Here is a 25,165-nt window from a genome sequence, read left to right as displayed (position 1 = left end):
ACTATAATTTTTTTAGATGTTTCTTTTCTTTTCTTTTTAATAGTTTATTGTCAAATTGGTTTCCATATAACACCCAGTGCTCTTCCCCACAAGTGCCCTCCTCCATTACCACCACCCCCTTCCTCCCTCCTCCTCCCCCGTTGGCCTTCGTTCATTTTCAGTATTCAATAGATGTTTATTTTCGAGAGAGAGAGAGAGAGAAAACAGAGTGTGAGTGGGGAAGGAGTAGAGAGAGAGGGAGATATAGAATCTGAACCAGTCTGCAGACTCTGAGCTGTCAGCACAGAGACTGATGCAAGGCTCGAACCCACCAACTGAGAGAACATGACCTAAACCAAAGACGGACACTTGACAGACTGAGCCACCTAGATGTCCCAGCACTGCGCTTATAAGCTTTTAAACTCAGGCCGAATCAGTGGACCCTTCAAAGCCTCAAATTCTCTGCTACCCCAAAGGCGATGCTAATAGCACCTACCTCATTAGGGTGGTTTTATGGATTAAATGATGGAAGTTCCAGTCAAGCCAACCCTACTTTTGCCCCATGACTCAGAAATGGCCAATAAGAAGGCAACAGCTCCTTAGACATGTTCGTTGGGGCTTAGATGTAAGCTTGGAAAAGACATAAAGATAAGCCTGTCTATGTCACTTATTACCTTCTCAGTCCCCAGCCCAGGCCTTACCGGAACATCTTTCTCATTGGTTTTGTCACTCCAGGACCATCCAGGTATATCCAAACATTTCGCAGAGTTTCTTTTAGAGGATTGGTGAACTCAACTGTCACCACCATGTCAGAACCAACCATCCTAGTGCCACGGACCTATGATGTGAGTTGGGGGAGGAAAATGCAGCTCATTAGCAGCACATAAAAGTTTTCTGCTCTCCTGTGTCTTTAACCATCTTCAGTTTTGCTGGTTTTACAAAATGGCTATTTTTTGGCAATGGAACTAGGATGATGAGGCTAGTTGATTGCTTTGACCGGGGGATATCTATTGAGACAAAGATGGAAAATTACTAATTAGGATCACACTCTTTTCCTCATTAGAAAAACCACCCTAATTAGAGCTCAGGTTAATAGCCATGGCCACCAGCTGCTCTCTATCAGCAGGAGGTGGAAGTGCACTTGGTGTAGCAACACATTTCCATGGTGAGGGTGGCCAGGCAAACTAGGCTTCTGGACAGGATTCAAGTTTCCTGCCAGGACACCTGTGTGTGTGTGTGTTTGTGTGTGTGTGTGTGTGTGTGTGTGTGTGTGTGTGTCTGTGGGGGAATTCCTAAGTTCAAGAGGAAGAGATCGCTCCAGGGGGTCCAAGCTTTCTTACTTTTAGGCACACTTGGAAGAAGTATGGCCAAAGAGGGAATTGTTATTGTGAAACTTGAAGAAAAGGAATCTGGACACTAAAATAGGCAAAAAAAAAAAAAAAAAAAAAGGTTTTTCTCTTTCTTTTCTTTTTTAAACATGTTGGTGTTTATTTTATTTTTTAAAATGTTTTACTTACTTTTGAGAGAGAGACAGCATGAGCTGTTAGGGTCAAAGGGGAGGGAGACACAAAATCCAGAAACAGGCTCCAGGCTCTGAGCTAGCTCTCAGCACAGAGCCTGACGCAGGGCTCAAACCCACGAACCGTGAGATCATGACCTGAGCTGAAGTCAGACGCTCAATCGACTGAGCCACCCAGGCACCTCTAAAAAAAAGACTTTTCATCTGCAGCTACAACATCTGAGTTCAGAAGAGTATCAGGTTCTTGGTTGGTGAGTTTATCTATGACAAGTCTCAGAAGGATAGGGCTTTTGGTAAAGCATCACATGAGGTGGGCCGAGTTCAGTGTCAGTTCAACACTTACTAGTGGTGGGAACTTGGGTGACTTACTAAACCTTTTTGCAATTCAGTTTTCTTGTCTCTAAGACTGGACTGACATTCCCATCGGGTCATCGATGTGGAAGGCTATTATTATTTGCCCTTTGGCTGTGTTTATTAGGTGTCAGGAATTGTGTGCCTTCCCAACACCAACAAGATGAGCTGGAAATGGACAGGTGGCTACCGGGTTTGCTTGTTTGTTTAGGAGATATGTATTCAAATAAATGGATCTGTATAAGCTCTACACAACTTGGGAACACAATAATAATAGTAGTTCTTCCTTCCCAAGAAAACAGTAGAATGAGAAAATGCATATAAAACAGCTAACACACTGCATAGCATGAAGCAGAAATTCCGTACTTTATGGTGTATACTGCTTTTGGAGTAGCAATGCTCAAGCTAGTTTGTTTTATTCACCTCATATTTTAGTGCACTTTCGAGTCCAACATCTAGCCAGTGCCCAGAAAACATTTGTGAAATTAGGTTCACTGCTTAACAATGGAATTTATTGATTGTGTTTTCTATGTAACTACCCAGTCATGGTTATACCCCATGTCCTTAAGCAGGAATACACTATAGAAAAAATCATGTGGAAATGAGCCTTTCTTATGAATATAGGGAAAGAGAAAAGATAATGCCCAGAGAAAAGGACTGCCACTTACTGAATCTGCAGTAAAGAATAAATCCTCATGGCTTTGCTGTTTAAGACACAGTTTGTGTCTAAATTTATGTCTATGGAATTTTAAAAACCTATGAGAAAAATGAAAAGTGCAGCCAATGCTCCATGTTTATTAGATTCAAATCCACACCAGCTGGGGAATGGGGGGATGCTGTAGTCAGAGGGATCAGGAGGTGGAGCAATGATCACATTGGTGACCACAGCAGGTGTCAGCAAGAGAGCACAGATTGTATGCCACGGGGTGTGTCTAGCCTGTTGCCAGTGGTCTTCAGCCAGACATGCATACAGAGTCACCTGGGGACTTTAAAAATCATGGAGGTCTAGGCCTACTCCCAAGCAACTAACTCATATTCTCAGGCAGAGCCTGTAATAAGTTATTTTAAGCACCCCTGTTGATTTCTAGGAACCAACTTAGAACTACTCCCCATTTAAAAATCTCTGAGGCAGACAACACATTCGGAAGACAGGCTGAAAATTTCAGTCTTCCCCAGATGTCCCGACTCTATCGATAGAGATGCTGAAGTACAGAGTGTATTACTAGAATACTCTTATTTCTTATTTATTTAGTATTTAGTTTTATTTAGTATTCTCAGCTTAATTCTCAAGTGTGGCCAACATATTTTTCCTAAGGTGGGAAAAAAATTTCAGAACATTTTCACATTGTAAAAGATACAAGAAAAGATGTTTATAAAAACTGAATTGGAGAAAGTGAGGCTGCTTTAGAGATGCTGTTGGTAGAAGTCTGCTAGGATCCCTTTAATTCAGGAAGAAACTATTTTGAAGCCATCTGCTGTCTTCATGGCATGCTATTAGAAGTATGGACATAAGTCCCTTACAACAAATCTGATAATAGCTACTGACCCTTCCTCAACAGAGACACACACAGTGATGAATACAAGATACATACACCTCTCACATGTGGTTTTAGGGGATTCACTATAGACCCAGAAGGTCTATCCATGGCCCTTAATGGGCCCGGGGGCTCCAGGTGAAGAATCATTTCTGTATGGTGAGGCTAGCTCTACAGGAAGATTCCTGTACTGTGGAAAGAAAAGTGTATCCTTCCAGGTCACTCTTGACAGTGACATGGAAATTTAGCATTTGAGAGGCTGGTGCCTGTGCCCAGGCCTTCACAGATAGGCTTTAGATCTGGCCATGACTCAAAGATTAAGCCTTCTCAGATATCTTCATGTGTCATGCCTAACCAGTTTCCCCCCAGATGTTATCTTCATAGCCAGTTGCTACTACGGGCATGTAAATACTGCCCAGGCTTCCCTAACACTAGAATGGAAAGGAGGTGAGGGAGAGGTGGGGGAGATGAAAGGAGAGGCCTCTTCTCATATTGGAGAGTGCTTCTTTGGTAGTTAATGAAGACTCATTGTCTCCTTCCCAACATTCATCTCCTGCACCCAGAATTTTAACCTTCTTTGCCTGACTACTGAGATGATAATGAACCCGAGACTCAATCCAAACCAAATACAAAAGTCTGCCTAACATTTAACATCATTGTTTCTGTTTAGGGAAATTAAGTAGAGATACATCCCTCCATTCTTTTGAGGGAAATGGAACTCATGCATGGTATTTTCACAGTATGTGCTGATTTGAGCGAGGCACCATGCTGTGGTATCTGCGAAATGTTGAGGAGGCCATGGTGGATGAAAATGTCTGTCCAAATCTAATTCTTTATGGAATCTGCAGTTTCCCTTTCTTTCATGCTGTAAAAATAATTCCATATGATTGTAGTTATATTTTGGATTTTCTTGCTGTCACAAAAAATTAAATAAAGGAAGCCCTGAACAATCCAGAGAGTTAGGTCAGGAAGAAACTTTTATGTGTACTTACTTTAGAGAAGGGTAGCCATTACTCAGGCCAAAGAAAAGGATAAAGTCTATGTCATACTGCATGACATCAAAGTCTTTTCCATGTGTTTGATGGCTCTGGTTGTTTTCAATATCCCTTTTAAAAATATTTTTTGGGAGGCACCTAGGTGGCTCAGTCAGTTAAGCATCTGATTCTCAGTTTTGGCTCAGGTTATGATCTCACAGTGAGATTGAGCCCTGCATCAGGCTCTGTGCTGAGAGCACAGAGTTTGTTTGGGATTCTCTCTCCCCCTCTTTCTCTGCCCCTCCCCTGCTCACACTCTCCCTCTGTCTCTCTGTGAAAGTAAATAAATATTTTTAAAAAATAAATAAAAATATCTGTTAACAATTTTTAATGTTTTTATTGACTTTTTCAGAGACAGAGAGATAGAGTGCAGGGGAGAGGCAGAGAGAGATGGAGACACAGAATTTGAAGCAGTCTCCAGGCTCTGAGCTATCAGCACAGAGCCTGACCTAGGGCTCAAACTCACAAACCATGCGATCATGACAGGACGCTCAACTGACTGGGCCACCCAGGTGCCCCCAAAATATTTTTTTTCAGTTTTTATTTATTTTGAGAGAGAGCATGAGCAGAGGAGGGGAAGAGAGAAAGGGAGAGGGAGAAAATCCCAAGCAGGCTCCACACTCTCAGTGCAGAGCCCATTGTGGGGCTCAAATTCATAAGCCAGGAGATCATGGCCTGAGCCAAAGGTGGACACTTAACTGACTGACCCAGGCACCGCAATAAAAATTTTTTTTAGATATTGACGTAAAATATGATGCCTTTCCAAGTTAATATGATTCACCAATATTGACTGCCTGAGTTCTTGTCTATTATACTACTTAATGATAGTGAGTAGCTATTTTGATTCTTGGTGAGCAAGATAGTTACTAATGCTCATACACACACATACATGTAAACTTTTGGAAGGAATTACTTTGTAGGAAATCACAAGATCTCTTTCATGGAACATATGCATAACTGTATTCAAAAGTAAAATGAAACGAAGGAAAAAGTTTGAGAAGGAATGAGTTTAGGTGGCAATATAATTCACACAGTTTATTAGTTCATCTCAGAGCCCTTACTTCAAGTGCCATCAATAATGTATTACATGTATTACTGGAAAATACATTTTTTTCTCTTCTCTAGCTTTGCTGGTAATAAGTAGTTTCTTATTTGTGAACTCTACTTACCAGCACCAGTACCATCACTGCTGAGTTTAGCATTTACTGCATAATATTAATGGTTTACAGTAGTCAGGCAATGTTCTAAGTTTGCACTGTCCAATAATGTAGCCACTAGCCACATGTGGCTCTTTAAATTAAAATTAATTAAATTTAGTTAAATTAAAAATTCAGTCCTAAATTATATTGGCTACATTTCAGGTACTCAATAACTACCTATGGTTAGTGGCTATCATATTGGACAGTAAAAATTTAGAATATTTCCATAATTATAGAAAGTTCTATTAGACAATTTTGTTAAGTGATTTACTTATATTGATTATTTAATCCTCTCAACCCTGTGAGGTAGATACTGAGTCTTCATTTCATTGATGAGGAAACTGAGGCACAGAGCAGTTATGTAACTTGTTCAACTTCACAAGGACAATAGTAGGGAAAGTAAGACTTGAATATAGACAATCTGGTGCCAGAGTCATTGCTTAACTGCACCCACTATACTGACAATGATAATAACAATAATAGTAATTAGTAATTAATCAATTGGTAATTACTAATTAGTAACAGTGATAGTAACACCTCACATTATTTTTAGTGTTTACTTAGTGATTCAGGCATTGTACTCATAATTTTACTTATACTGTCCTGTTGAATCTTCCCTCCAGCCCCCCCTATGGGCTTGGGGGCAAACATTATTATCATCTTCGTTCAACTGATGTCAATCTGACACTTAGAAGATAATCAAAGGACCCGACTTACAGAGCTAGTAAACTGGCAGAACACAGATATGAATCTAAGTCTTTCTGACTCCAAAACATTCATCTTTAAACATTATGAACACTGTCATCTCTGACAGCAGAGAGGCAAAAATAGTAATTTTTTAAAAATAAAAATAGCTTCTTTATTTTCTGAAATCCACTGAAGAATCACTTTCAGTACTATCTTATGTTACGACTAAACTTCCAGGTAAGCACGATGATTATAACTAGACCCTGAACTAAATTCAAAAATATATGTACAACCCAACTCTTTGTATTTGACTTCATGGGGAAAGAATATGATTCCTCTGCCAGAGTAAAATGTGACAAAGTAGCCTTGGGGCCTTGATATATTACTTGATGATAATAGGATTTTCTATTTAAGGTAAAGATAGAGATACCATTATAGAACATAGTGGAATTGTATAAAGGTAGGTAAGATTCATTATTCTTCAAGTTTTACTTTGTGTGTGTACTTTTTTTTTAAGATTAAAACATAGCAAACAGGAAATATATAGAGAAAATTATGTTTATGCACCCCAGTTAGCAGCAATTTCTCATTTCTATTCTCAAGTCTAGGTTGTTCAGTGACTGTGTTGAGTGGGGAGATGCAAATGAGCACTTTACAGTGGCTGGGCTCACTCACAGATGGACTCTAGGATGCTCTCTCCTGGATGACAAAGCACACCTATGTCTGCTCCTTTGTGACCAACAGCCATGAATGAGTGGAGAGTCAGCTCCCTAAGCATGCAAAGTCATGGCTGATGGTGCCCCACCTGGGACCCTCTGGGGATGCCCACAGCCCATCAGGGCTGACATCTTTGTTTTTCTCCACAGATTGATAGAGCAGTGCAAAGGGGCACAACTGCAGTGGTTGGAACACAGAAAGTGTCGTATAGTTGGAGGAAACCAAGGGGAATGTGCTAGACGCAGGGTCTAAAGCCCAGGGGGTTGCCATTGTGTGTCTTTGGACCAAGTCATTTGAACTTTCTGGGCCTTGGTTTTTTGTGTGGTTACTGGGAGGATTCAATGTGATATTACATGTGAAATCATCTGGCAGAGCATCTGAAACATAGCATTTATTGAATCTAAATGCAGCTGAGGTTTAAAGGGAGATCATGTTACCAGCATGACCATGAGAACCTTCTCACCCATGAGTTCTCTTATGCCCAATGATGTGAATATAGTTTCTCAGGTACTGGAGGAGAAGTCACAAGGGAGAGAAGCTGCCAGCCTCCATCAACACTTGAAAGAGAAGTGGAGAAGCCCAGGTCCCCATGGCCCTGTGCCAGCTTCCCTGGTGACCTGTGGTCCTGGTGATCCAGACATGTGAAAGAAACATGAAGAACCCAAGGGAGGTTGGTGGGACAAACATGCTTGGTGGGAGACATGGAGGGGAAATGGGTTGGGGTTCAGGGGACATTTAGAACACCAAATCTTTGTTTTCATTTTTTTTGCCTTGCTGGAAAGTATCAGATATTTAGGCTGTCACAGAACAAAATGCAACTGTAGGAACATCTCATGATTTACTCAGTAACTGTCATGGTGGCATTCATTTATCAAATGGTTTCCCAGTTTTATCCTCCCCTCCAGGGCAGAGGTCTATGAATTGGGATGCTGAAGGAGCAGGGCTCTGGCACTCCCCACAGCACCCTCTGCCTTGCTCTACCCTGGCTAGAATAGGAGCTCAGGGAGCATGAGTAGAGGGGGAATGAAGAGGATTCTACACTTAACCTCAGTAAGAATGGTGAGTGCCAGTTAAAAACTGATGGTGTTTCACGAGATGTGGATATGAGGCCAGTGCTGGAATTTATCTGTGCGAGTTAGGAAAAAGGTAGCCCTTTTTTGACATGGCAGGTGGCAAGTGGGCTGGATTTGGTCCCCTCTCTGCCTCTGCTCTCCCCAGGCTGGGTGCAGTATGCCCCAGTGTGGGTGTTGGCCTGAGTGAGGCCCACCCAGAAGAAGGTCCTGGCACTCAGGCTGGGGAGATATTTCCCGTGTGACCTGTGTTATCCTCACAGCTGCAAGCCCAGAAAGCTGAGGACCCACTGGTCAGTGCTGGTCCTGCTGACAATCTGCCTGTTGATTTCTATGAATTCCCTCCCTTCATTGGTCGTGTATACACTGTAGCCAAAACATGGGAGAACAGAGCTACCACACTTCTGGAGCTGACCTAGGGCAGCCACTGCTAGAAGGAAAATCAGCAGTCTCTCCCTATTTCTTTTCTTTTCTTTCTTTTCTTTTCTTTTTTTAAAGAAAGTGAGTCTTTTTAAAAAATTTGTTTTTATGTTTTTTTAGAGAGACAGAGAGAGACAATGTGAGCAGGGAAGGGTCAGAGAGAGAGGGAGACACAGAATCTGAAGCAGGCTCCAGGGTCTGAGCTAGCTGTCAGCACAGAGACCGATGTGGGGCTCAAACGCATGAACCATGAGATCATGACCTGAGCCGAAGCCGACGCTTAACCAATTGAGCCACCCAGGTGCCCCTATCTCTCCCTATTTCAAAGACAAAGTCAATAAAAATGTTCTTGGTGTTGACCTTCTCTCTGGTTATTTTTTTTTAGAACATTTGCTAAAACCTATTTATGGAGTGGGCATCAAATAACTATTTGTTGAATGAATGGATAAATGAGTGAGTGGCTAAAAGGGAAGAATCAGAGGGAAGAAAACTCTTTTAACCAATGGAACAAATATGCTCACCCTGGGACACCTGGGTGACTCAGTCAATTAAGTGACTGACTCTTAATTTTGGCTCAAGGCATGATCTCACATTAGTGGGTTTGAGCCCCGCTTTGGGCTCTGTGCTAACAGTGTGGAGCCTGCTTGGGATTCTCTGTCTCCCTCTCTCTCTGCCCCCCCTTCTCACATTCTCTCAAAAATAAATTAACATTTAAAATCTTACACCAATGGAATAATACTCAGCAATCAAAAAGAGTGAAATCTTGCCATTTGCAACAACATGGATGGAACTAGAGTGTATTATGCTAAGCAAAATAAGTTAGAGAAAGACAAATACGTGATTTCACTCATATGTGGAATTTAAGAAACAAAACAGATGAACATAGGGGAAGGTAAGCAAAAATGAGATGAAAACAGAGAGGGAGACAACCTATAGGAGACTCTTAAATATGGAGAACAAACAGGGTTGCTGGACAGGTGTTGGGTGGGGGATGGGCTAAGTGGGGGATGGGCATTACAGAAGACACTTGCCGGGATGAGCACTGGGTGTCATACGTAAGTGATGAATCACTGAATTCTATTCCTGAAAAAATTATTACAGTATATGTTAACCAACTTGGATTTAAATAAGAAAATAACTTAAAAAATGATAAAAATAAAATCTTGCTCATGCCACTCTTGGCCAGTGGGGGCAGGGCCCAACCTCAGGGTGGGAGGAGGCAGTGAGGTAGGTAAAAATGCTGTTTGAAAAAACTTGGAGGGGCACCTGGGTGGCTTAGTTGGTTAAGCGTTGGGCTTTGCTCAGGTCATGCTCTCACGGTTTGTGGGTTCAAGATCTGCGTCAGGCTCTGTGCTGACAGCTTGGAGCCTGGAGTCTGCTTCAGTTTCTGTGTCTCCCTTTGTCTCTGCCCCTACCCTGCTCACACTCTCTCTTTCTCTCAAAAATAAATAAACATTTAAACATTTTTTAAAAAAGGTTAGAAACAGTCAGTTGTTCTCATTTTAAATGTTTAAAGGATACAATACTTGAGAGACTATTGAATGCTGAAAACGAACTGAGGGTTGAGGGGGAAGGGGGAGGGGGGAAAAGAGGTGGTGGTGATGGTGGAGGGCACTTGTGGGGAAGAGCACTGGGTGTTGTATGGAAAACAACTTGACAATAAAATATTGAAAAAAAATTTCTGTACTTCATGCAAGACATAAAGTACACATTTGATTGACAAAAAAATAAAACTTATTAAGCATTTTGGGGATATTTTACATACCCTTAGAATATCTCTCAAAAATATTGGAAGCTTGATATATGCACATGTATATACAATCCTATTTTTTAAATAAAAATAAAATGTGTGGATCAATCAAAAAAAAATTGGGGGTCACCTGTATGTTGATGGCTGCAATTAAATTTTTTTAAATTTCAAGTTTTTATTCTAATTCCAGTTAGTTAACATACAGTGTGATATTAGTTTCAGATGTACAATATCGTGATTTAACACTTCCATATAACACCCTGTTCTCGTCATCACAAGTGTCCTCTTTAATCCCCATCACCTGTTTCACCCAGCCCCCCACCCACCTCCCCTCTGGTAAACATCAGTTTGTTCTGTCGAGCTAAGAGTCTGTTTCTTGATTTGTCTCTCTCTCTCTTATTTTCCCCCTTTGCTTGTTTGTTTTGTTTCTTAAACTCCACATATAAGTGAAATCGTATGGTACTTGTCTTTTTCTGACTTAATGTTGCTTAGGATTATACTCTCTAGCTCCATCCATGTTGTTGCAAATAGCGATATTTCATTCTTTTTTATGTCTGAAAAATATTCTGTTGCACGCGCGCGCGCACACACACACACACACACACACACATCCCTCTCCCATCTTCTTTATTCATTCATCCATCGATGGGCACTTGGGCTGATTCTGTACCTTGGCTTTTGCAAATAATCCTGCTATAAACATAGGGGTCGTGGTTGTAATTTTGTTCCTCGTTCATAGGAGAAAATTAGTTCTGTTGCTGTTTCCTGACATTCTGCAAAGGTTGCAGGGCATGTTCCACGTGATAATACTAAAGAGCTGTTTTAGAATGGCGCTTGGAAGAGTTTACTTCCCAGATACTGAATGGAGGTTGTCTGAGGAACATGTGAATGAATGCCTCTTGTCTCTCAGTCTTATGCCTGGCACTTTGAGGGTGGTCTCCCTCCCATGAGGGTTTCACAGGGAACAGTGCAAGCACTGCACACCCAGTGGGCAAATTCAGTGTCACCTGGTGAGGTTATGTTCACTATAGGCTAGAGGGCCACACTCTGCCCTAAGCAATTCTCAGGGGTGTGCCAGCTGAATTCACAGGCATGGATGTGACCAAGCAGGGAGGGAGGCAGGGGATATTTATTAGCAACTACCGGGTCCTGGTGTGGTCTAAGCATTCTCAAGACCATCACTATGTTAATGCTCACAACTGTGAGTTTTGCCTATGGTTGTATTGAATAATAAGAGTAATAATAATTAATGTGTTACACGTTCTGCAAAAGGGGACATAGAAGTTCAGAGAGAGGATGTGTGTGTGAGAGAGACAGAGAAAAAGGAGGGAGAGGAGGAGGAGAGAAAATAATGTGGTGGCTAAGTGTGAATGTTTCAGTGCATACTATAATTATGGCACCATGCTAGGTCCTTTTTGGGGGTTATTTCAACAATTCCTCCCAGACTTCCCATGTGAGGAGTTTGAGTAATTAGCTCAATCAGGGGAGAATAATGAACCCAGGAAATCCACTGTGCTGGTCTGCCTCTTTGCAGAAGGGCCTGCCAGCGTCCTTCCGGATGTTGTTACCCTAGTTGTCTAGAGCACCTGAAAACTGAAGCCTTCCCTGCTGAGGGTGGGAGAAGCCCACAAGAATACTGTCCTCATGTTACACGCCACTGTCTCTAGCCTGAAGGTTAATCAGCTTCCCTCCACAGCCCTATTCTCTCCAAAAAGTGGCTGCTCACTAAAAATCAAGACCGTGATGTCTTTTCCTGACTTACAGCATCTTATAACCATCAACACGTGAGAGAAACTCTATATCTGATTTTGGTAAAAAATACTTTTCTCACCAAAACATTTTTTGATAGCACAGAAAAAGAGATGCATGTTCATTAAAGTTTACTGGGTGTCTCTCCCTGGCATTTTCCACATGAGGATCATCTAAGGCCATGCAGAGTGGGCGCTAGGGATAGCTAACTGGAGCATGATTTAACATAGACCCAATCTCTATTTTCACAGGGACAAAAGCAGTCCAAGATGGGGTCCCTTAGGATGTAAGGACATGTCCACTGACCTAACTGCATTGGTTGACAGTGACATGGGCTCAGACAGGTGGGCCAATATTGTTCCAGGTTGACCTTTATTTGCTCTAAAAAGAGAGCAAGGTAGGGACAGCAGCACACTGGTTGCCAGGCTGCTCCCATCCCAAGGCTGAGGCTGGGTTCTCACAGAAGAAGGCAGGCCTTGGACAGAGGTTTTGAAGAAAAAGGAGAAAGAAAACAGGTTCTGACTCTCGGGAGGGCAGAGCTGACAATACGTTACATTTGTGCTATGGAGTCTTCACCAGAGCTTCTGTTCAGAGCTAATTATAAATTCTCAGGCAAAAATGGCTCTGAGCCGCCTTTCTAGGTTTATCTTCACTAGTCTTCTGCTGCTATCCTCGACTCCAGCCAAGGCAGGCTTCTAGCTCTTTCTGAGGGCTGTCTACCTCTCTCCTTGCCTGTCACTTCAGATGCTATCCATTCCTTGAGGATGGTCTATTATTCTGCAGCCTTGAGTTTTGATGCCTCAACGCAGTGTGATCTCTCCTCCCCTGAAGAACACAGACCCTTCATTAAAGCAGACACTTTCCGTGGAAGTTCCCATGTGAGAGCAGTGTAGTCTTGTGGTTATCTGCATGGTCAGAAAAATTCCACTCCATCCCTGATCAGCAAATGATTATGAGCAAGTTATTTATGGATAAAATTGTGACCATACTAACAATGGCCACCAGATGCTCAGTGTTAACTCTGTATGGGAACTTCAATATCCATCAACTCATTACATACTCCCAATGACCTATGAGGTAAGCATGAACATGGCTCTTGTGCAGACAAGAAAACAGAAGCTATGATAGATTAAGTGACACGTCCAGGCTCACGCACATGAGAAAGCAGGCTTTGATCTCAGAGAATTTGGTCCCAGAGCCCTCTGACCAAGATGCCACCATACCCTTGGGGCCTCTGTCTTCTTGTTTGTAAAATGGGTACTGCAATGATACCCATTTCATAGGACTGTGATGAAGACTAAGATAATACAAAAGAAGTGCAATAACTAGAGATCAGTGGTTCCTAGCTGCTGTCATTGTTATCACCATATGCTGGCCTCATCCCTTCCGTGTCGCAAAATGAAACTGGATGGGCAGGACAGTCATTTTTTCCTAACTCTTTGTATCTCATGTGGTGTCACCCTGTGCCTAACACATCCATCACAGTGAATTTGAGATCTGGGCCTGACCCAGGCTCAAAGAGATTGACAAAGGGTTCTAGATTTTTTCCTAGAATTTGGGGACATGTGTCCTAAGTAACTGTGGACCCCTGAGCCATTGTGCTTTTGTGCTTTCATGGCATTTGACTCCCCTTGCCAATTCCTGCTTTAGGCAAGTTATCTAACCTCTCTCCTTGAGGTCTCCTGGGCAACGTTTCAATATAACGTTTTCTTTCTCCTCTCCCCTCTGCCTTCCCCTTTCCCTCCTCTACCCTCTTTCCGCCTCTCCTCTCCTCTTGCCTCCCCTCCTATCCCTCCCTCCTCTCCTCTCCTCCCCATTTCCTCCCCTTTGCTCCCCTCCTTTCCCTTACTCTTCTTCTCTCCTCCTCCTCCTCCTCCTCCTCCTCCTTCTTCTTCTTCTTCTTCTCTCTCTCTCTCTCTCTCTCCCTCCCTCACACTATTTCTCTCCTCTCCTCTTCCCCCCTTCTCTCCTGTTCTCTATGTCCTCTTTCCCTCTGTTGGCCACTCTCAGGCTGGAATGGCCATCTGATCTCACAACTCTGTATTTTACTTCTCCAGTAGGACAAGCAGCATCCCAGGCCCCAGGACTGTGAGCCAGAGTCTCCCGAATCAAGGGCCCTCATAACTCAGGGACATCTGGATGGCTTTTAGGGTATGAGGTGTTTTATCCAGGATCACCTCTTCCTTTGCTTGGATTTAGTACATCTCTGGGACTGAAACGGCTAATGAGGTTAGTGGTTTAGGGGCAGCTGATGTGAAGCTGCTCCTGCTTTCTTTCCTGCACTAATATCGCTGGACAGGAGCTGGAATTTTCATCTCGTTCATGCTGGAGTCCTGGTTCAATGGCCCTTCTTCTAGATAAGATTCCTCCAGGAACAGCATACCCCATCCATTTATGGAAATAAAAATTAAAAAGAAAACCGACGCTGCAGCCCTTTTAAAAAGCACTTGCCCTGCCCAGGTCATTCAACTTGTGGCAGAGGGCATTTCCATTAAGTCAACCCGGAAGATAACCAACAAATAATCCTTCACAGAAATAATGTCTTAAAGATTGGGTCACCTGGGTGGCTCAGTTGGTTGAGCATCTGTCTCTTTTTTTTTTTAATTTTTTAATGTCTTTATTTTATTTGAGAGACAGAGACAGAGAGTGAGTGGGGGAGGAGCAGCAAGAGAGGGAGACACAGAGTCTGAAGTGGGCTCCAGGCCCTGAGCTGTTAGCACAGAGCCCAATGAGGGGCTCAGACTCATGGACCATGAGATCATGACCTGAGCTGAAGTCAGATGCTTAACTGACTGAGCCACCCAGACACCCCAAGCATCTGACTCTTGATTTCAGGTCAGGTTATGATCTTGTAGTTGGCGAGTTCAAGCCCCTCATCAGGCTCTGCCCTGGTGTCATGGAACCTGCTTGGGATTCTCTCTTTCTGCCCCTCCCCCACTAATGCTCTTGTTCCCTCTCTCAAAATAAATAAATAAATTTAAAAAATGATGTCTAAAAGATGAAAAGGATTAGTTTCCTTTATACATCCAGTTCATTGTCAGTAGTGCATTTAAATTCTATCTTATGCTGTGGTTTGAGGGTCCACAGGTTGGAGGGGCTCCACCTGAGGCCCTTCACAGGGACAGGGCATGGGTTTGTAATGAAGCAGAGCATGCAGCCCCGCCTCTGGTGGGATAGGTCCCTGAGGGAGCACCTGCCTTGGGCCCCCTGCCCCCCCGCCCCAGTTATACACCTGCTACTGACTGAATTCGTGTTCTCACAGCACTGATGCACCTCTGGTGGAGCTCTTGCTACCCCTCCATGCGTTTGTTTCCTCTTCTGCCTGCAGGTCCCACACACCCTCATTTTCCCTCCATCTCTTAAGGCCTTTGTCATGGATGGTGGTCTGACAGGACATGGGCAGTGCCTGAGCAGAAAGGCCTGAAGAAACATAATGACTTGAGCTGCCTTCCTCGAGATGAAGGGCCTGGGCTCTCTGTCTCAGTGGGCATGACCTGTGTTTGGGTGAGCCTCAGCCTGGAGTGACTCATGACACGCCTGGTAGTCTTCAAGTGCCATCCACATGGGTACCAAGACCCAGTGACAGCCCCGCTGAATGCTACAAGACAGTCATTAGGTTTACAAATGATTCACAGCAAGTGACTCATAAGACACAAGGCCTACCGCCTCCCCTTCCCTGCCACCTCCAGGGGCATTTAAAATATGCACAAGTTTATCACTTTATAAGAATGAAGCTTGAGACCTGTCCTAACTCTTTTAATCTCCTCAGGAAAAATGTTCTTCAGCAACTTGGGAAGGCCTCTCATCCCTGGATAAGGCTGACAAATGGTGTTATACCCCAAAGACATGGACGTAGGCCTGGGTTTCTGCTCACATGACAGGAAAGTGGCTCAGGACATGGCTACAGATGCTGCCAGTGCTTTCCAAAAGAGGGAGCAATTGGGCTGCTATTATTTGTCTTCCATTCCCACCCATCCTCAGCCCTCCTCTGCCAAATTCCTTTGAACCACTGGGGCAGAGACTTCTGGTGGTAAATGGAGAGACAACATTAACACTAGTAGCCAAACAGGCAAGGTAGTATTTTTGGTGATGGGGATTATTGATTCAAAAAGACATAAAGAGGAACTTTCTGGGATGTTGGGAATCCTCTATGTCTTCATCTTGCTGATGGTTGCAAGGTGTGTACAGATATAAAAAGTCATTGTCACCAAGCTGACATCTCGGTGTGTGCAATCTACGGTATGTAGTTATATCTCCATGAACAACAGTACTGTCCCAACACAGGTGGGAGATGTTGCCAGTGGTTTCCATTTCATGCCACGCCTGACCCACTTTATTCTGGAGACACTGAAATTCTATTTATATCCATTACACATCTTTATCTTCCTCCACAAGTATGTTTATACCCATAGGTTATATTTATATCTGCAGCCACATCTATATATTTAAATCTGGAGAGGAGGGAAAAGTGTTATATGTGTGTGTCTATATATAGGGCAGTTTACTTCTTTCAAAGAACAGGGGGATCTTAGCTCCCCCCTCCTCACTTCTCTTTTTTTTTTTTTTGAGCAGGACCCACATTCATACACACACACACACACACACACACACACACACACACACGCACTAAGCCTAGATACCCAATCAACAACCTTGCCTTATCCCTTGTCTGAGATGGTAAAACTGACCTTGATGATGAGCTTGGGGATCGTCAGCATGGTGGACTTCTGCTTGGCCAAAACATCCCTGGTCTCATTGACACGTGCTGTGACAAAGAAGTGCAGGAACCCTTGCTCTAGCAGCTGGTTCATGTACTCGCCTGCTCTGATCAGTACCTCCTGTTTCTTGACTGTTGGGGGAGAAACAAACATGCAGAGCATCAGGCCTGGAGTGAGACCTGCCTGATTTGCCCCAAGTGCCCTGTTTTTCCCATACTAGCTCAGCAACCAGCAGAAGCACAGCAAAGGTTAGGCGCAAATGGAACAGAGTCAATGAAGGACAAAGCCTCCTGCTTCTCAGGTAAAACAAGAATGTGCTAGAAAATTTAATATTCAGTAAGGCCTTACTAAGGAAAATGAGCCTATTTGTTGCCAACAGTGCTTTTGCTGTTGTAGAAATGCAAAGCTGCAACAGAGATGTTTAAAGTCAAGGACCAAGGGGTTTTAACTGGGCTGCTTTGAGTTGAGCAAGGACAATTCCAAGATGGCAGATGTGGAGTAGTGAAACACAAGACCACTTTGTACAGCAGGAAACATCTCACAGGCCATAGGCCACTGTTAAGCAAAACTGTCAACTACTTAAACCCCTTCCTTGTATCACTCCACATTTTCTTTCCAGCCTTTTCTGTACCAATCTGACATGATTTTTCTATTTAAGAGAAGAAGCCTCTGAAACCAGTTTTTACCCTAGGCATTCAGCTCTCTCCCACCCCCTTCCTATTTGCAAGGTAAAAGACCTACAGAGGTGCCAAATGCTTGTTTCCTCAAGTCACTGGTATTAGCTTTTAGGTGTTGTGGACAGACCAGTGAGGAGGGCATGTGGAGAATGGGTGGGAGAGGTAGTCTGGGCTCCCCTCTACTCACCATCTGGGCTGAGGGCATGAATGCTCTCTTGTGGCCCTGAGTACAAGTGAGGTTCTATTTGACGGCATCTCCCACTTTCTCTAGCATTCTCATTTGCCACTGCTCAGGTTCAGGAGAGCAAAGCCCACTTCTTCTGCATTGTCAGCTGGGTAAGCAGGCCCAGCAGGGAAACAGGTGGCTCCCACCCCCAACCCCACGCATGGAACATAGGCTCTGTAAATGTTCATGGAATAGAGCATCTCCACCACTGCTTCCCTGCCCATGTCTGCCTTTGGCCAGAGATTCCATTTCCCTGTGGAAGTTATTGAAGGAAACGATTCCCATGAGCCAGACTTGAAGTGTAAGGGACAGCCCCTAATTGGGGCAGTCTGAAATGAGGACAGGGCACTGCATGGGGTGAGCCAGGGCACAGGGAAGGCACCCTGACTTGCTGAACCACAGGCGAGGGTACATCAGGCCATGCTCGTCATGTGTGTCTAAGTCTCTTCATGGATGAGAAGGTGCTGTGACGGCCTCGGGCCTCTGACTGAAGAGTTTTCAATCCTGGTTGCAGATTACAATCACCCAGGGACTTTTAAAAACCTGCCCTGCTGAATCCCACCACAGACCAATTAAATCAGAGTTTTGGGGGCTGGGGCCCAGGCATTATTTTTAAAGTTCTGGAGCAGCTGACTTTAATGTGCAGGTGGGTGGGGAGGCACTACTCACGCACCCCAGAAAATTCCCACAGAATCATCTCTGTAGAAGCTTCTGGTCACATGGAAGTTACACCCTTCCAATCCAGCTACTTGCTGCTCAGAGTGTGGTCTGCAGCCCTGCAGCACAGCCGTCGCCTGCTAGTTCATTAGAGAAGCAGGTTCTCTGACCCCACTCCAGCTTACTAAAAGGATCTGCATTTGATAAGTGTCCACACGATGCATATCAAGCTTTGAGAAGCTCCCAGAGATAGGAATGAGGTTCTAACAGAAGGGGTGGAGTTAGGGCAGAATTAGGGTGGACAGTCTCGATCTTAAAACTGAAAGTCCTGCACCCCGGAGCCCATGCAATTCCTGGAAAGCTGGAAAGGTTGGTCATTCTAGGCCAGTGGTTGTCAACTGGGGGCAGTTTTGCCCCCAACGGGATGTTTAGTAATGTCTGGAGACACGGGTCTCCCCAGTGGTCACAACTAGGGGCTGCTACCAACTTCTAGTGAGACCAAGGATGCTGCTAAATATCCTACAATGCACAGGAAAGCCCACACATCAGCCTGAAACAGCAGTGGTGCTCTGGCTGAGAAACCCTGCCCTAGCTTTTGCTGAGTTATTAGAATGTATTGATCCATCTTAGACAAGTACTGAACAACATGGCTAGGTTTTCTGAGGGCAGTCCTATTCCATTTAAAGCCAGCCATTAGAATCTATGACCTTGGTTTGACCTCGGCCCTCAAATTCTGCTTTATTGCATGACCCATTCATATTGCCTTCTTTGGGTCTGAGCCTGGACCCTGCTTCCTCCATGGCTTCCCTGGCAAGTAATTGTCCAGACACATAAGACTCCATTCTTTGACTGGCTATAACCTCAGAGTAACACAAGGAGCCTGTTTTTTACCGCCTATTCCCCCAATCTGGATGGATGCAGTAGCAAAATTGTATGCCTTGGAGAACATGCATTTTGTCTCCAGCTGCCTCCAGTAATAATAATAATAATATAAAAAGATTAGACTCCTTCTGATTATTGCTGGAGGGCTGTGTTTGATCACTGGGTTCCTTTAGGCTGGCAAGATGTCCCTGACTTCTTTCTTCCAATCTTAACAGTGGCTTTTGCTACCTTTATAATGTTGGCACCAGGGCATTATTCTCTGGGGTTGGAACATTCTCTAAATCATAGCACTAAGGAAACTGGGCTGTGCTTCCAAGCCCAAGAGAACAGTGCTCCTGAAATAGTATGTTATGTAAGTGCTGTGTTTTGCCACCGCACAAGAAATTGTTCTAGATAAAGTTTATTAAACGTGGCAAGAGAAAGAAGGATAGGTTTTCATTCCATGAGTGGTGGGGCTGGGATCCTGCCAATATCATTTACTGTGTCTGGGGAAAGCCAAGGGAGACACAGACAGGAGCTGCCTCATCTCTTTTTCCAAAAAGCAAAGAAAACTAAATATAGCCAAGTGGAAATGATAGCACCTTTGAAGGTACTGGAAGGTTTAAGTTATTCAAATCTTCCAAGCTGATTCTAGCCCACACATTCTCTTTAATCATCAATCTGGAAAGTATGCCTCCCATTCTACTTGGAAAACTTTCTTTGTAACAGAGCTTCCTAGGACTCTGTACTCTGACCTGCTTGATCAAGGTCTAGAGTCAGGTGACACTTTGCAATACACTGCAAGTTGTTTTCTTCTCTTTCTTTCTTTCTTTCTTTTTTTTTTTTTTTGCAATTTATTTTAGATTGCCGTATGCAACCTATTGCATACAGTTATGCCACCTGGCCAGCTATCCCTAGATTAATGACTGAGAGGGTTGATGGATCATGCCATTTCAGCCCACGAACTCATATAAGCCCCTTCTCTCATTGGATTAGGGAGAAAAGGGGAAGAAGATGGAGTGATGGTTCTCCCGTGAAGTGGGAAAAGAATGGTGCATAGTTAAACCTGAGTGAGATCATGTCTCATTTCTGCTCAAAACACAATATAGGCTCCACTGTGTCCACTGGAATCAAAGCCAAAACCCTCACAAGGGCCCACAGTTCTTTACGTGGTCTACACCCACCACTCTTCCCTGGCCACCTTTGCTCCCAACTCCAGTTTCCTGGCTACATCAGACATGTTCTGGCCTCAGGGCCTTTGCATTTACAGTTTTTTTTCTGACTGCAAAGCTTGCTCCTTTCCTTCTGTCAGGTTAGATGTTACCTGGTTAGAGAGGTTTTCCCTGATCACCTTACCCCCACAGCATCCCTTCCATCCCTCACCCCGCTTACCCTGTTTTATATTTTCCTATTATATGCATGACCATACTATATAGTACTTGTTTATTTATTGTCCGTTTCCTTAAAACCACAAACTCCATGAGTAGGCACTCTGTTGTGTTCATTCTTGTGCCTTCAGCACAATACAGCATCTAGACATTCAGCATGAAATAAAGGTTTGGGGAATGAATCTACAACCCTGTGATGTAGGAGGTATTGTTCCCAGGAACAGAAGAGCTCTGATCAGATCATGTAAGTAACTTGCCTCGGAACACACAGCTGGTAGGTCAGATAGTCACACCTAAAATCTCAATTTATCTAATTTCAAGACCCAGTTTCTCTAAACTCCACTGTGTCTGCCTGTTATAACCAATTGTGATGCCTGTTCTCTTGAGTCCTTTACACTGACTACTCATTTCTTTAATAATTACCTTTCCTACCTCAAGGGGTATAGAAAAAGTGTTAGATGCCCTAATTTCAAAAAAAATATACCATGGTGATTTCCTAATTGTTAGCCACATTCCTAAAGCTATGGAAACTTGTTTCCCCCATCTTGTAATTAGGATTTTTGAGAATAGGTCCCCATTTTCCTGGGAATATCTTTCTGAAGCCTCAGAAGGGTAGACTCATGGTGGCCTTGAATCCAGAAAGCTTGAAAACGATTGGGGTGTATGAGCTGGTCGTCCTGGGAAAGGGGGGCATATTAGTCTTACTTGCCTCCATGTTGTAACATTTATTATTTGTTCACCTTTAAATTTTTTTCTTTTTCTGGGCCACATGTCAGGTCAACAGAAATCCAGTGCCTTGACGCACTCAGGTCCTTTCTAACCTGCTTGGCCTGGTGACCAGGTTCTCCCAGTTACCTCGTTCTACCAGTTGTGTGACCAACTTTTGAGCTCCCTAAATACTAGTACCCCAAGAAATGGGTAGTCTTCGAGATTGGTTGAAATTGCAATCTCCAATGCAAGATGGAGCCTGTCCAAACCAATCCTCCTTAAATTATTCTGAACTTCTATAGTGAAGCCAATGCTTTGGAAAGCCACATATTAAAGGAGGCTGGCTAGAATCAAGGATGAGAAAGAGATCCCATAAGAGGTGGCAGAGGGAGAAAAACACTTCAGAGGCTCCTGGATAGCACATCCTGGGTCTCTAGTCTCTCAAGGGCAGACTCTCCCCTGTCCTTATACATCAGCAGACAAGTTTTCAGAAACAGCCTGTCTGCAGAGCATAGATCTCCTGCCTCTTAAATGGTAAAGCAAAGCCATCATTTCTGCTGAAGCAGTCCCCCAAAACTTTACCTAACTTGGGGAGAGAGTTACCAGCAGGAGGCCTGCTGTATAACGCCTGTGCATCACAGAATTTCCTGGTCACTAAATTCCCCTTGGGATCTTGTTAAAATGTAGGTCCTGTTTTGACAGACGTGGGGTGGGGTCCAAGAGTCTGCATTTCCAACCACCTCCCAGGGGATGATGATGTTTCAGGTCCTTGACCCACACTTCAAGTAGCAGAAAATTACATTTAATTCTAATGACTCATGGGGCTCTAGGCTTTGACCATTTCTTTTAAAAAATTTTTTTAAATGTCGTTTATTTTGAGAGAGAGTTTGTGCTAGCAGGGTAGGGGCAGAGAGAGAGAGAGAGAGAGAGAGAGAGAGAGAGATATGGAGAGAGAGAAAGAGAGAGAGAGACACACACACACACAGGGAGACAAAGAACACCAAGCAGGCTCCTCGCTGCCAGCCCAGAGCCCCAGGTGGGGCTCTCACTCACAAACTGTGAGATCATGACCTGAACCGAAATCAACAGTTGGATGCTTGACTGAGTCACCCAGGCACCCCTCGGTGTTCACTTCTATGCATGAGAGGTGAAGGTGACATTTGAGGCACCCCTTGAAGAAAAGGGTTCTCCCATGTGGTTCATCCTCCTGAGCTCTGAGACAGAATTTTAAATTTGGCTGAAAGTTATAAATGAGTGATAGCACCAAGCCAGACAGGGAGGCAGAGAACAAGTCCCAAGGAGAAGAGCCCCCTTGTTAGCTTACAGGAGAAGGGCTCCAGTGTCACTTCGAATGTCTCCTTCTTGAATTCTGCCTTGGAGACTCCTGTGTAGAAGACAATGTTGCCTGAGAGATAGGCTGAGAGGGTGTAATGGTTGGGGCTGTTGTTCTGGAAGGTGATGGTGAGCTTGAAGTCTCTTCCCAGCACCGCTTTCTCCACTTCAAAATTCATGTTCACGTCAGACCTTGGTTTGACGATGCCTTCTGTGTTGAGGGACTTTTTAGCCCCGTACATCAGGGCAGTTTCTAGGGCCAGCCTCTCTTCTTCTTGGCCTAGGAAGGATGCAGAGATAATGACAGGGAATAAGAAACCCAATCCATCAAAGAGAAATTAATAAACACATGGTACTCCGGGCGCTGTGTGTTGTCCTTGCTGGGTATCCTCCATAAACCATGCAATTTCCTTCGAGACAGGTGTGTTGCCATTATTCCTATGTTACCAGTTCTGCAAAGTCAGACATTATTCCCATGTTACCAATTCTTCCCAGGCTGCCCAGTTAGGTGGCATGACCAGGGCTTACCTGCAAGGGAGGAGTTAATGGGCTTGCTCTAAAAGCTGTTTCCCCAGTGCCACTACTATGGGGTTCAGTGGGTATATTTGGCACAATCTACTTCTTCTCAAATAGTGGCATCAATTTGCTTCTCTCTCCAAGTGCTAGCTAGAATTTGGGGATCTCTAAGTAAAGATTTTGGCAATAGCTACATCTAGCCATTCTAGCTGGTGCTATACAAGTGTTCTTCTCTTCATGGGTCTTTCTGGTAACATCTGTCTTACTCATCTCTCTTTCCACTTGGGTCTATCCCCTTTGCTTCTGCTGAGATGATCCGTGGGCAGCTGCTCTCCTGCCCTCTACCCCTTCTTTTGTTGCCATATGGCCCTGGGAGAGTGCAAAGATCACTTTCCCCAAGCAGTGCACAATACCATCCACCCAGATATGATCAGTGTTAACAAACTTCCCCTGACAAAGGGCTTTAAAGGCCATCCTCCCTTGGGGAGCACTGGGTTCTCTAGTGCCTCTGGATGTTCACCGCATTTGTTATAGCCTATCAGACATTCTCAAATTGAGCCCTATGATGAGGAGACTTATTTGACCAAGATTTATCAAACTCATCTGACATTGAACACATTTGGTTTCAGGGACATCTATTGGCATCTGGTGGTGCATCATATTTTCTAAAACAGTGTGAGATGTGTGTTCTGTTTTTAGGTAAACATCTGTTGGGATTTCCATGGTGGTAGGGGAGGAGATGAAGGCAGGAAAGGGACGAAAATGGGTAAGTTCTGGAAGAATCAAACAATAGCTTTGTGCAGGTATGGTCAGGCCTCAGGGCTTACTCCTCCTGGGTCCAAGGTGGGCTAACATTTCCTTTGAGAGCCCTTGAAAAAATGCTTGGCTTGAGGAGACAGGGCGTGAGGAGGCATGGAAAGATAGTCACTATTCCCTTTATTACCCAACTACCTTTGGATATATCTTTGTGCATTGTGGAAGATACAGAGGCAAATTCTTTGACTTGTAAAAACTAGTCATGGGAATGGTTAGCAAAAAAAAAAATGACTTTGAAATAAAAAATGTGAACTTTTAAATTAGTTAATTTTTTAAAAATTACTTTTAATGTTTATTCATTCTTTTTCTTTAAAAATTTTTAATGTTTTATTTATTTTTTTGAATAAGAGAGAAAGAGAGAGAGAGAGAGAGAAAGAGAGCAAGCAGGGGAGGGACAAAGAGAGGGGGAGAAACAGAATCCGAAGACAGGCTCCAGGCCCTGAGCTAGCTATAAGCACAGAGCCCAACACAGGACTCGAACCCATGAAACATGAGATCAAGACCTGAACCCAAGTCGGATGCTCAATACACTGAGCCACCCAGGCGCCCCAACGTTTATTCATTCTTGGATAAAAAATGCCTCTCTTGTGAGAGACAAAGAGAGATAGAGTGTGAGATAAGGAGGGCAAAGAGAGGGGGGAGACACAGAATCAGAAGTAGGCTTCAGGTGCTGAGCTGTCAATACAGAGCCCGACGTGGGTCTTGAACCCATGAACCATGAGATCATGACCTGAGCTGAAGTCAGTGGTTTAACTGACTGAGCCACCCAGGTGCCCCTAACTTTGTTAATTAAGAAAATGTCTTCTACCTTAGTAATGAGATGCAATGCAGATGAAAAAGTTAATAACAATATCTACCACTGATAAAGATGTGACAGGTATTGTGTTTAAGTGTGTACTCGTCACTGTCTCATTTAATCCTCAGACAACTCGACAAGGCTACACTACTGTTATTCATGTTCTTGTTTGTAAAAAACAAAAACAGGGCACCTACCTCAGAGGATTGTTAGGTTAGAGGTCATACCCACATAAGAGTCGGCAGCTACCAGTACTTTGCAAAGACAGAAAATGACAGTAGGTGTTGCAAACAAGCATGAGTGTAGTGTGTGTGTGTGTGTGTGTGTGTGTGTGTGTGTGTGAACAATTTCTCTCATTGTCAAGATTTCAATTAGGTGCCAGAAACAGCTGGTCTAGGGTAAGCATTGGCTAGCACATATGCTTGCAGATCAATAGGAGGCAGACAATAACAAAGGGGAT

General features: G+C 43.8%; 1 protein-coding gene across 1 annotated transcript in view; it reads right to left on the bottom strand.

The window, feature by feature from the left end:
• F13A1 (coagulation factor XIII A chain) overlaps positions 1 to 25,165 on the bottom strand; it is a 162,632-nt gene that overhangs the window by 8,540 nt on the left and 128,927 nt on the right. Inside the window, exons 12-14 of the mRNA XM_029945402.1 lie at positions 22,570 to 22,857; positions 16,699 to 16,859; positions 681 to 817 (exon numbers count right to left, since the gene is read on the bottom strand). Coding sequence (XP_029801262.1) covers positions 681 to 817; positions 16,699 to 16,859; positions 22,570 to 22,857 — 586 coding nt within the window. The remainder of the gene's footprint in view (positions 1 to 680; positions 818 to 16,698; positions 16,860 to 22,569; positions 22,858 to 25,165) is intronic.

Source organism: Suricata suricatta, chromosome 7 (assembly GCF_006229205.1).
Source record: "Suricata suricatta isolate VVHF042 chromosome 7, meerkat_22Aug2017_6uvM2_HiC, whole genome shotgun sequence".
Lineage (NCBI taxonomy): Eukaryota > Metazoa > Chordata > Mammalia > Carnivora > Herpestidae > Suricata > Suricata suricatta.
Note: the sequence above shows the minus strand (reverse complement) of the source record. Positions and strands in the feature narration are given on the sequence as shown.